A 13,108-nucleotide genomic window follows, 5' to 3' on the forward strand; every position below is an offset into this window, starting at 1 on the left:
GTAATGATGTTTACTTTGAATTTATATTAGTTCACACAAACACTCCATCCATGCTTTTGTTCCGGCCCTCCGGTCCAGTTTAAGAACCCACTGTGGCCCTCGAGTCAAAAAGTTTGCCCACCCCTGCTAGCCGCTAGAGCATCTGTTTTTTTATGTATTTCAAAATAAGTGGCAGACATCAGGTGCACTTCATCCCTTAACAATGCACAGCATCATTTTGTAATTCTTCATAAAGAGACATCCATGAGACTTAGAAACAAATTTTATTACTAGAACTAGAGTCCCAGTGCATGAAAATTCATGCACTGGAGCAGGGGTCCCTCAGCCAGGCCTGCCCCCCCTCACAGTCCGGGAGCCTTCAGGGGTGGCAGAAGACCTGGCAATCAGGGGAAGGCAACACCCTGTCACACCTCTGCTGCTACCACTGCCAGCAGTGCAAGCCTCGGTCGGCCCTGGTTACCTGAGCCTTGGGCGGCCCTGGGCCGCTGAGCAGCCACCATCCAAGGCTTGCCTGTGCCTTGGACCAGCCCTGGGCGACTGGGGGGCTGAAGGGATTGGGGTCCTCTGGAGGTAGGCACACAGAGCGGCCTTGCCTCATGCCTGCTGACCCAGAGAGGCTAAAGGGACTGGGCGCCGCCATCTTGTGGCTATGGGCACCACCATCTTTGAAGGCAGGGCAGTCAATTAGCATATTCCCTCCTTATTGGTTGTGGGTGCCACCAACTTTTGTGTCAGTGAGGAGTCAATTAGCATGTTCCCTCTTTATTAGGTAGGATAATAATCTAAGAATCTCAGGCTCCCCAAATCTAAGAATCAGGAACAACCCAAAATTTAGAATCCAAGATTCTTCTGCATTTGTCTTTACAGATGACATCACAGCTTCTCTGTGGCTACAAATCTATTGTATGAAGGTGAGGTTTCTTTTCACCAGGCATCACAAATCATTTTTACTCATAGCTTGTGAGGAAGAGGCTAGCTGGGGCCAGCTTGGCTCCTCCAAGTTTGAGGTTGGTTCACTGCCACACACACACACACACACACACACACACACACACACACACACACAGAGATGTCAGAGAAGAGCGGGTGAAGTTAATCCCCATAATCCCAAAGCTAACAGAGAACATGGGTGTGACTGCAAATAGTGCCAGAGTCCATGAGAGGAATCACCTTTCATCCACCAACATTATTCCCAGGTCTTACTTGAACAAACCTGTGCTGTTCACCCGACTCCAGACTTTGGAAGGGCCACTCCCCAACTAACAACTAAGCACAGCTCAGCTCTCAGCTGAGATCGGGCACCTGGGGTTTAGGAGAGGCAGGGGTGAGGGAAGGCAAGGGTACAGGGTTCTTGCCTTGGCTTTGTTACCAGTCCCTGTGTAATCTTGGGGATGATGATGGCCACAGCTCCCTCCTTTGCAAGTCTGCTATAAAAACTAAAGTGTGACCAGATGGCTAAAAGCTTGGAAACTGCTAATGGCTACAAGTACTGTTTAAGCACCTTTAATTTTTCAATTGACTGAATCCTTGCAATAACCCTCAGAGTTAGATGCTGCTATTATCCTCAATGTACAGATGAGTAAACAGAGAAATTAAGTAACTCTCCCAGTTACTTAATTAATTAATGCTTGAAGTCAAGACACAGGCTTCCTGCCTGGCCAGTGTGGCTCAATGGTTGAGCATCAACCTATGTACCAGAAGGTCGAGGTTCAATTCCCAGTCAGGTGAGGTGTTTGTTTGTTTTTAAGTACTGGAGAGAGAGGAGGGTGGGCACAGACCACTTTCAATACAGACTGCAGGCTACGGTATCATGGCGAACCAGAACCCCCCTCACCAAGAATATGAAAACCAAGTGTTGGATTTAGCTGAGTATTCAAGAAGACACGACTGGTGGAATGGTGTTTGGGGCCACAGTCTGGACCAATGGTAAAAAAATACTCAGCAGCCGCTCAGATTGTAATGGGCAGAGTGACTGGCTGGTGTGCAGGATTTTTGTTTCAGAAAATTGGAAAATGTGCAGCAACCGCAGTAGGTGGTGGTGGTCTTCTCCTTCGGATTGCTAGTCACAGTGACTATGTGCAGATCAATGAAAAAAAAAAGTGCAAACAAAGCAAATGACAGATTAAGAAACGAGCAAATAAGGCAGAACCCAAAATCAACAACATAATTGAAGAGGCAACAGAATTTGTCAAACAGAACATTGTGATATCCAATGGGCATGGGAGGCTTTTTGCTAGGCCTTGCATCATAAGGATATGAATGTTCTACCTGTGAGAAAAGAAGTGGTGGCCACAAGGTAATCTCTCAACATTACATGCCACCTGATGCTCTATGGCGACAAGAAACAGCTGGCAGGACAATATCAAACACAACTCAGCGTTTTGCCATCTGAAGGTTGGCAAACTAGCATCTGCTGTAAAACAACCCAGATGGTATGTGTGCAATAGTACCCTGAGCAAAGCATGGCTTTAGTTATTTAAATCAGAGGTCCTTCATTGTGCTTTATAATACAGTGCCAATAATTAACATTTTGTATTATAGCTTCAACATTAGGGCTGACTTTTTATTTTATTATTTTTATTTTTTTTAATTAAATCTTTATTGTTCAGATTATTACATTAGTTACTCTTTTTTCCAACCATAACTCCCCTCCACTCAGTTCCCACCCCACCCTCCGCCCTCACTCCCCACCTTCTGTCCTCATCCATAGGTGCACGATTATTGTCCAATCTCTCTTTTTTTTTTTTATTTCATAGGGTATTTATTTATTTATTTATTTATTTTAATTAAATCTTTATTGTTCAGATTATTACATTTGTTCCTCTTTTTTTTCCCCCCATAACTCCCCTCCTCCCAGTTCCCGCCCCACCCTCCGCCCTCACTCCCCACCCACTGTCCTCATCCATAGGTGCACAATTTTTGTCCAGTCTCTTCCCGCATCTCCCACACCCCTTTCCCCCCCAAGAATAGTCAGTCCATTCCCTTTCTATGTCCCTGATTCTATTATGATCACCAGATTATTTATTCACTTGATTCTTAGATTCACTTGTTGATAGATGCATATTTGTTGTTCATAATTTGTATCTTTACCTTTTTCTTCCTCTTCCTCTTCTTAAAGGATACCTTTCAGCATTTCATATAATCCTGGCTTGGTGGTGATGAACTCCTTTAGCTTTTCCTTATCTGTGAAGCTCTTTATCTGACCTTCAATTCTGAATGATAGCTTTGCTGGATAAAGTAATCTTGGTTGTAGGTTCTTGGTATTCATCACTTTGAATATTTCTTGCCACTCCCTTCTGGCCTGCAAAGTTTCTGTTGAGAAATCAGCTGACAGTCGTATGGGTATTCCCTTGTAGGTAACTGACTGTCTTTCTCTTGCTGTTTTTAAGATTCTCTCTTTATCTTTTGCTCTTGGCATTTTAATTATGATGTGTCTTGGTGTGGTCCTCTTTGGATTCCTTTTGTTTGGGGTTCTCCGCGCTTCTTGGACCTGTAAGTCCATTTCTTTCACCAGGTGGGGGAAGTTTTCTGTCATTATTTCTTCAAATAGGTTTTCAATATCTTGCTCTCTCTCATCTTCTGGCACCCCTATAATTCTGATGTTGGTACGCTTGAAGCTGTCCCAGAGGCTCCTTACACTATCCTCGCATTTTTGGATTCTTTTTTCATTTTGCTTTTCCGGTTGGGTGTTTTTTGCTTCCTCGCATTTCAAATCATTGACTTGATTCTTGCGCTCCTCTGGTCTGCTGTCGGGAGTCTGTATAATATTCGTTATTTCAGTCCGTGTATGCTTAATTTCTAGTTGGTTCCCCAATATAAGATCGAGGGTCTTATTAGTTTTCTTGTAGATCTCATTAAGTTTATCGGCGGCTTCTAAACAGTTCTTGAGAGACCTTAAAAGTGTGGTTCTGAACTCTATATCTTCCATTGACAATTTTGTCCTGTTTCTTTGTCTCTGCATTTTGTTATGCTTCCTTGGTGCACCCCCTAGTGGTCTTTGTTCGAAGTCTTATAGTTAAATCTTGATTGTTGTAGCTAATTCCAGGGAGGGTTTGACCTCCAGGCCAAGTGGCTATGAGAATCAGCTGTGTCAGCAGTGAGAGAACTTCTGTTCTCTAGGAAGGTGCTAATCTAGCCTTTGCCTGAGGCTATCCGGCAAATGCCTCTGTGCAGGGCTTGGGCGGGGCGGGTCGCACAGGATCAACAGGGTGGGCCGGAGAGAGCAGTTATGGCGGCTCTCAGTCCTGTCCCCAGGGGCTCTGCCTCTCTGAGTCCCAGCACCCGCTGCAAAGCTCAGAGAGAAAGCTGCACTCGCTCTGACCGAAGCCAGACAGTCCCGCTTCTCCCGTTTGAGTCTGGGTCCCTAGAGACTCGCCCGGATCTGGAGCTCAGAGTCTGCGACTCCCTCCTGATTGAAAACGCCAACCGCGCCCTCCGCCGCCAGCCCGCTCCGCGCACTCCACACCTCAGAATTTGACTTCAGCACTGCGCCTCCTCTGAGTGTCCGTATGCATTTCTCTTTCCTCCTAGTTGTAGGACTTCCACTCAGCCAGCGTTCCTGTGGTTCTGGGTGATGTCCCTTCCGTTTTTTGGTTTCACTTTTGAAGTAGTTGTTCAAAGCAGCAAACTCCGGCGTTAACCTATGCCGCCATCTTGGTTCTCCTATTGTCCAATCTCTTCCCTCACCCCCACACCCCTTCCCCCCCGCCAAGAATAGTCAGTCCATTCCCTTTCTATGTCCCTGATTCTATTACAATCACCAGTTCATACTGTTCATCAGATTATTTATTCACTTGATTTTTAGATTCACTTGTTGATAGATGTGTATTTGTTGTTCATAATTTGTATCTTTACCTTTTTCTTCTTCTTCCTCCTCTTCTTAAAGGATACCTTTCAGCATTTCATATAATACTGGTTTGGTGGTGATGAACTCCTTTAGCTTTTTCTTATCTGTGAAGCTCTTTATCTGACCTTATATTCTGAATGATAGCTTTGCTGGATAAAGTAGTCTTGGTTGTAGGTTCTTGGTATTCATCACTTTGAATATTTCTTGCCATTCCCTTCTGGCCTGCAAAGTTTCTGTTGAGAAATCAGCTGACAGTCCTATGGGTATTCCTTTGTAGGTAACTGACTGTCTTTCTCTTGCTGCTTTTAAGATTCTCTCTTTGTCTTTTGCTCTTGGCGTTTTAATTATGATGTGTGTTGGTGTGGTCCTCTTTGGATTCCTTTTGTTTGGGGTTCTCTGTGCTTCCTGGACTTGTAAGTCTATTTCTTTCACCAGGTAGGGGAAGTTTTCTGTCATTATTTCTTCAAATAGGTTCACAATATCTTACTCTCTCTCTCTTCTTCTGGTACCCCTATAATTCGGATGTTAGTACGCTTGAAGCTGTCCCAGAGGCTCCTTACACTATCTTCGTATTTTTGGATTCTTTTTTCATTTTGCTTTTCCAGTTAGGTGTTTTTTGTTTCTTCGTATTTCAAATCTTTGACTTGATTCTTGCGCTCCTCTGGTCTGCTGTTGGGAGTCTGTATAATATTCTTTATTTCAGTCAGTGTATGCTTAATTTCTAGTTGGTTCTTTATCACAACATTGAGGGTTTCACCAGTCTTCTTGAGGATCTCACTACATGTATCGGCGGTCTCACCAGTCTTCTTGAAGATTTCACTACATTTATCGCCGGTCTCACCAGTCTTTCCGAGGCCCTTATTAAATTTATCGGCAGCTTCTAGACAGTTCTTTCAAGACCTTAAAAGTGTGATTTTGAACTCTATATCCAGCAGTTTGCTTTCCTCCAATTCTGTCGTTTGTGTCCTGTTTCTTTGTCTCGGCATTTTTTATGCTTCACTGTGTCGATCGAGTGCCTTTCTGTGCTAAGTGTCCCAATTACCTTAGGTAGACACTCTTGGTGCACTCCCTTGTGGGCTTTGTGCACAGTCTTGTTGTAGTTAAGCCTTGATTGTTGTAGGTATCACTGGGAGGAATTGACCTCCAGGCCAGTTGGCTGTGAGAATAAGCTGTGTCTGCAGTGGGAGAACTTCTGTGCTGGAGACACCCCTCTGGGGCTAGACTTGCTTAGATGGGACTTTGGTGCTCACTGAGTCTGCCCCCTGGGTGTGTCTTTTATGGTTCCATGGAGCTGCAAACTGGATGGTCCCACTCTGACCTCTGGGCTTCCTGGCTCCTGGATCTCTAGGGAGGTGCTAATCTAGCCTTTGCCTGAGGCTATCCAGAAAAAGTCTCCCTGTAGGGCTTGGGCGGGGCAGGTCCCACGGGATCAACAGGGCTGGGTTAGCAATTATGGCTGCTCTCAGTCTTGCCCTCAGAGGCTCTGCTTCTCAGGGCTGACTTTTTAAAAAAGATGCGTTTATAATAAACTGAAGAACTGCAATGCCCTTTTATAGAATGACTTAGAAATAGTAGAATTATTAAAGCTATTAAACAGATTTAATACCTATTTTTAGGTAGTTTTTCCCTGCAATTCTTTTTTTAATGTATTTTTATTGATTTCAAAGAGGAAGAGAGAGGGATAGAGAGATAGAAACATCAATAATGAGAGAGAATCATTGATTGGCTGTCTCTTGCACATCCCCTGCTGGGCATGTGCCCTTGACCGGAATCAAACCTGGGACCCTTCAGTCTTCAGGCTGGTGCTCCATCCACTGAACCAAACCTGCTAGGGCTCCCTGCAATTCTTACTTTCCTTATATAATAATTGTAGTAAATAGTTCAAAGAAGACTCTTCTAAGAAAATTTTAAAGCTCTTTTTCTTGGCTTCTGGTCAAGATGGTGTCATAGATAAATGCAATATTCGCTGCCTCCCACAACCACAGCAAAATTTATAAATAAAGCCTGGCTGGTGTTGCTCAGTGGTTGAGTGTCAACCTATGAACCCGGAGGTCATCATTCAATTCCCAGTCAGGGCACATGCCTGGGTTTGGGGATCAATCCCCAGTGGGAGACGGGCAGGAGCAACCAATCAATGATTCTCTCGCATCATTGATGTTTCTATCTCTCCCTCTCTCTTCCTCTCTGAAATCAATAAAAATATAATGGAAAAAATTTACAACTAAAATACAAAACAACCATCATTCAAAACCAACTGAAATCTAGCTGAACAGAAGTCCTACAACTAGGGAATTAAAGAAGCCCATTGAGCCTGGTAGGAGGGGTGGAGACATGGGTGGAATTCTGGCCCTTAGTAGTCTGATGCCCGCAGGTGGCCATTTAAAATCAGGAGAGATATCTTGACTGTGGGTGTTTCTCAGAAGAGCAAGGGGTCCCTGACTGATACCAGGCTCCCAGTCCATGCTTCCAGTGTCAGGAAGAGAAGTGCCCATACCTTCAGGCTGTAAAAACCAGCAGGGATTGTCGCTGAGTGATACAGATGCTGTTGGAGACCCAGGCAGTTCCTCTTAAAGGCCCACTCCTGGACTTGCTCCCTCTCAGCTCCAACACTGAGGCAGCAGCTTGAAAGGAACCTGGGATATTCGGAGAGAAACTAACTTTTCTGGAATCAGGGCGAGAGCTGGAGGGGCAGCTGTCTCCCAGGCAGAAATGCTGGCAGAGGCCAGTGTTCCCTTTGATGAGACCTCCCTGCCATAGAACTGACAGGCTGTGCTATATCAGAATCTCCATTAACCTGGCTCACACTTTTCACCCCACCCTGGTGATTCCTAAAATCCCACCCCTCCCTATTTACAGGCTCATCCAAGCCATTTCCAGTGGCTTTTCCATACTGGCCTCTCTTGCCTCGTGCTTTGGACTTTCCTAAAATCTCTCAAACAAACAGCAGCTGGCATCAGCATGCTCCATACTTCTCAATAAGTAGCCCCAGGCTCAGCACTAGCCACAGCCCACCATGGTTCACAGCTTGGCCTCTCCTGGGCACCTCCAAGCTCAATACAAGTAGCAGCCATCTGCAGATTGCTTTGTAGCTCATGCTGGGAGGCCCATGCAGGGCATAGGCAGAGGCTGACTTTGCACCTCCTGGGAGGCCCCAGAGCCAGTGCAGCTGGTGGTCCACTTTGACCATGCTGAATTACAACCCTACAACCTCCACAAGTGACAAACTCAAGAGACAGACATGGTGAGCACCAAAGCCCTACTGAAGCAAGTCCTGTTCCATAGGGGTGTCTCCTGCACAGCAGCTCTTCAGTTGTAGTCACAGCCATTCCTCCCATCTATCGGCCTGGAGTCAATCCTTCCTGGTGATATCAACATAAATTAAGGCTCAACTACAATAGGACAGTGTGCACAGCTCACACAGGTGCACACCTAGAGTGCCCAGCTCAGGTGACTGGGGAGGCTGAGCCACTGGGCTCTATAGGACACCTACTACACAAAGTGACTCTATCAAGTATTGGAGACATAGCAGATCTACCTAAGACATAGAAACAAAAACAGGGAAGCAGTCAAAATGCAGACAGAGAAACTTGTCACAAATGAAAGAACAAAAAAAATCTCCAGGTTCTCGAGAAAACCAAGATGGCGGCATAGGTTAACGCCGGAGATTGCTGCCTGGAACAACCACTTCAAAAAACAACTAAAGACGGAACGGACATCATCCAGAACCACAGGAAGGCTGGCTGAGTGGAAATTCTACAACTAGGAGGAAAGAGAATATCATACCCAGACTCAGAGGTGGCGCAGGGCTGAAGTGAAATACTCAGGTGCAGAGTGCGCACGGAGCGGGCTGGCGGCGGAGGGTGTGGTTGTTGTTTTCAATCGGGAGGGAGTTTCAGACTCTGAGCTCCAGATCCGGGCGAGTCTCTAGGGACCCAGACTCAAACTGGAGAAGCGGGACTGTCTGGCTTCGGTCGGAAATCGAAGGCAGCTTTCTCTTCGAGGTTTGCAGCAGTTGCTGGGACTCTGTGAGGCAGAACCCCTAGGGACGGAACTGAGAGCAGCCATAACTGCTTGCTCCGCCCGCCCTGTAGATCCCCAGGGACCCGCCCCGCCCAAGCCCTGCGCAGAGCCATTTGCTGGATAGCCTCAGGCAAACGCTAGATTAGCACCTCCCTAGAGATCCAGCACAGAAGCTCTCCCACTGCAGACACAGCGGACTCTCATAGCCAGTTAGTCTGGAGGTCAAATCACCCCCACTATTGCCAACAACAATCAAGGCTTAACTACAACAAGACTGCGCACAAAGACCACTAAGGGGTGCACCAAGAAAGCATAAAAATGTGGAGACAAAGAAACAGGACAAAATTGTCCATGGAGGATATAGAGTTCAGAACCACACTTTTAAGGTCTCTCAAGAATAATAAATGTAGTGAGATCTTCAAGAAATCTAATGAGACCCTCAATGTTGTGATAAAGAACCAACTAGAAATTAAGCATACACTGACTGAAATAAAGAATATTATACAGACACCCAACAGCAGACCAGGGGAGCGCAAGAATCAAGTCAAAGATTCAAAATGCGAAGAAGCAAAAAACACCCAACCAGAAAAGCAAAATGAAAAAGAATCCGAAAATACGAAGATAGTGTAAGGAGCCTCTGGGACAGCTTCAAGCATACCAACATCAGAATTATAGGGGTGCCAGAAGATGAGAGAGAGCAAGATATTGAAAACCTATTTGAAGAAATAATGACAGAAAACTTCCCCCACCTGGTGAGAGAAATAGACTTACAGGTCCAGGAAGCACAGAGAACCCCAAACAAAAGGAATCCAAAGAGGACCACACCAACACACATCATAATTAAAATGCCAAGAGCAAAAGACAAAGAGAGAATCTTAAAAGCACCAAGAGAAAGACAGTCAGTTACCTACAAGGGAATACCCATACGACTGTCAGCTGATTTCTCAACAGAAACCATGCAGGCCAGAAGGGAGTGGCAAGAAATATTCAAAGTGATGAATACCAAGAACCTACAACCAAGATTACTTTATCCAGCAAAGCTATCATTCAGAACTGAAGGTCAGATAAAGAGCTTCACAGATAAGGAAAAGCTAAAGGAGTTCATCACCACCAAACCAGTATTATATGAAATGCTGAAAGGTATCCTTTAAGAAGAGGAGGAAGAAGAAGAAAAAGGTAAAGATACAAATTATGAACAACAAACATGCATCTATCAACAAGTGAATCTAAGAATCAAGTGAATAAATAATCTGGTGATCATAATAGAATCAGGGACATAGAAAGGGAATGGACTGACTATTCTTGAGGGGGAAAGGGGTGTGGGAGATGCGGGAAGAGACTGGACAAAAATCGTGTACCTATGGATGAGGACAGTGGGTGGGGAGTGAGGGCAGAGGGTGGGGCGGGAACTGGGAGGAGGGGAGTTATGGGGGGAAAAAAAGAGGAACAAATGTAATAATCTGAACAATAAAGATTTAATTAAAAAAAAATCTCCAGAAAAAGAACTAAATGAAATGGAAGAATGAAAACTACCAGATACAATGGTTCAAAACAATGGTTAAAAGGTTGCTCAAGGATCTTAACGAGAGCTTCAAGGAACTTAGAATTTCAAGCAAAAAAGTACAAGTCAGAAATGAAGCATACACTAACTGAAATAAAGAATAATTTACAGGGGTTCAACAGTACAGTAGAGGATGCTGTACACCTGAAACTAACATAAATAAGATCGAATATCAACTGTAGTAGAAAAATAAAAGCAAACAAAAAAGTTTAAGGCTGAGTATTTAGAGGATGCAGGTAAAGCAGACTGTTGAGTGAAGTGTCTAAATGTGAAAATAAGAAAACTGAAAAGTGTCCTGGCTGGGTGGCTCAGTTGGTTAGAGCATTGTTTTATTCTTGGTTAGGGTACCTACCTAGGTTGCAGGTTAGATCCCCAGTCGGGGCATGTGTGGGAAGCAACTAATTGATGTTTCTCTCTCACATCGATGTTTCTCTCTCACTTCCTCTCTCTAAATAAAAAATTTTAGGAAACTGAAAATTAATGAGCCTAGCATCTAATATAGGAGAATAAAAAATAAAAATAAAATACAGAGTGAGCCCTTTCCCCGGATAGTTGCTGCCATCATGGACATGAGTCATGTGCAGTCTATCAAGCTATCCAGGGTCACCCAGGTGCTGGGCAGGACCGGTTGTTCCATCATCCAAAATGTAAAAGGCCTCGTGCATGAGGGCAACATGTTCACTCTATTGGAGTCAGAGCGAGGAACAAGGAGGCTGTACTGAATGTGTGTCTGGGTCCTGGCTGTCTGGGTGGACCACATGGCCCATGGGGAAGATGTTCCACTGTTAATGAAGTGTTCATGTAAAAAAAAAAAAAAAAAGTTACTCCTTAAAAAGATAAAAGTAGCCCTGACTGGTGGGTCAGTGGTTAGAGCACCCATCCACAGACCTAAGGGTCTTGGGTTCAATTCCCGGTCAAGAGCATGTACCTGGGTTGCAGGCTCAGTTCTGGACCTGATACAAGTTCCAGAGGCAACCAATCCTATGTCTCTCTCACGTCTGTTTTGAAAGGTTAACATGGGTAGTGTGCAGGCAGGCTAAATAGCCATCTTGGACAGTAGATTAACAAAAATTAAATTTATTTAAGGGAAGGGGATGAGAGATGGGATATCCAAAGGGAAGGGCTGCAAAGCACTGGGCCAAGGGGATATTGGGTGGATGGTGGCAGCACCCAGGGGCTGGAGTTCCATCCTTATATGCAGTCACAGGTGGGAAGCTCTTGTCCTCAGTGGGTCTGGGGAATGAGCTGGTGAGCTTGGAATGTGGGTGAAACGTGAATGTGCGATCAGGTGTTTTTAGAACAGTTTTATTCCTTGAATGGTCTCATTCCTGGTGTCCAGCAAGTTTTCCTGGTCTTTGTCCTCCTATGGTGGGAAGCTTACAAACGCTGTTAAGGATTACATTGCCCTATAGTCCTAACAGATGTTTCTCTCACTCTCTCCTCCTCCTCCTCCTCCCTTCCATTCTCTCCAAAAATCAATGGAAAAAATATCCTTGTGAGGACTAACCAAAAAAGGTAAAGTTAAAGAAATAATAAATGTAATAGTATAAATGAATGAAACATAAAACAGCAAAACACAGTAGGTAGACTATGAAAACAAAAACTTCTTCTTTGAGAAGGAAAAATAACTTTATGTTCCTGTAATATTTGTGATAAGCATAATTCTAAAGATGACCCCACATGACCCATGCCCTTGTATAATCCCCTTCCCCTGAATGGGGGTGGGACACGTGAATGTAATAAGATATACTCCCATGACTATGTGACATATGACAAAAGGGATTTTGCAGATGTAATTAGAGACCCAAATCAATTAGTTTTGAGTTAATCCCAAGTGAAGTCATCCTAGGAGGGACTGACCAATCAGGTAAGTGCTTAAAAGGGACTGAGCCCTTCCAACAAAGGATTAGACTTAATAGTAAACCAATAGAAAAGAAGATATTAAGAGACAGTTCCCAGAGGAGGAGATTAAATGGCCGCTGTGCACAGGAAATGTTCAACTCAGTAGCCATTTGGAGAAAAGTAAATAAAAATGAGATATAATTTCACACTCATCAGATTAGCAAAATTTTATAATTGATAGGATCAAGTATTGGAGGACAACAGAGAAATCTTTGTGCGTTGTTGGTGGGAACATAAATTAGTTCAACTACTTTGCCGAGCAATTTGGCAATACCTATCAAGTTGAAGCTGCACATACATGTGACCCAGCAGTTCCACTTCTGGCGTCGCCCCTAGAAAAATTCTCACAGCCAGAATGTCAGCTCCATGAGAGCAGGAAATATTTTCCTGTTTCATTCTTTGCTGTATTCCCGGTGCCTATAGTTAGCTGGCCCTCGATTGACATTTGTTGGCCTCATTAACGAGTGCATTAGAAGCATGGTCATGTTAAGAAAGATTCATCTGGCCCCATGGAGGAGGTAAAGACTAGAGGCAAACGAGGAGGTGTGCAATGGTGCAGAGATTCAGGTGGAGAGTGACAGCATCTGGATCACAGAGCCCAGTTCAGACAGAGTGGCCGTCCCTCCCCTATTGCACCTCTCACTTGTTTCCCAGTAAACTCGTCTCCTCTGTCCACAGACAACCTGAAGGTGTCTGCCTCAGCTCTCTGCCATGAGCTTCTTCAGTTTGCCTTACTCGCCAACGGAGGTACCACTGTGTGCAATGAGACCCGTTGCTCA

At 44.6% G+C, this 13,108-nt stretch overlaps 1 protein-coding gene and 1 pseudogene across 1 annotated transcript; both read left to right on the top strand.

The window, feature by feature from the left end:
* The first annotated feature begins 1,810 nt into the window (after positions 1 to 1,810).
* LOC118674098 lies at positions 1,811 to 2,251 on the top strand (annotated as a pseudogene).
* An 8,739-nt stretch (positions 2,252 to 10,990) lies between these two features.
* On the top strand, positions 10,991 to 11,149 carry LOC118674708 (40S ribosomal protein S28-like). The gene has a single exon (XM_036346762.1). The coding sequence runs from the start codon at positions 10,991 to 10,993 to the stop codon at positions 11,147 to 11,149; it is 159 nt and encodes a 52-aa protein (XP_036202655.1).
* The last annotated feature ends 1,959 nt before the right edge of the window (positions 11,150 to 13,108 follow it).

The sequence above is a fragment of the Myotis myotis genome, unplaced genomic scaffold (assembly GCF_014108235.1).
Source record: "Myotis myotis isolate mMyoMyo1 unplaced genomic scaffold, mMyoMyo1.p scaffold_m19_p_19, whole genome shotgun sequence".
Classification (NCBI taxonomy): Eukaryota; Metazoa; Chordata; class Mammalia; order Chiroptera; family Vespertilionidae; genus Myotis; species Myotis myotis.

Coding starts and splice junctions, on each gene's coding strand:
- LOC118674708 (XM_036346762.1), top strand. CDS start 10,991: ATGGACATGAGTCATGTGCAGTCTATCAAGCTATCCAGGGTCACCCAG.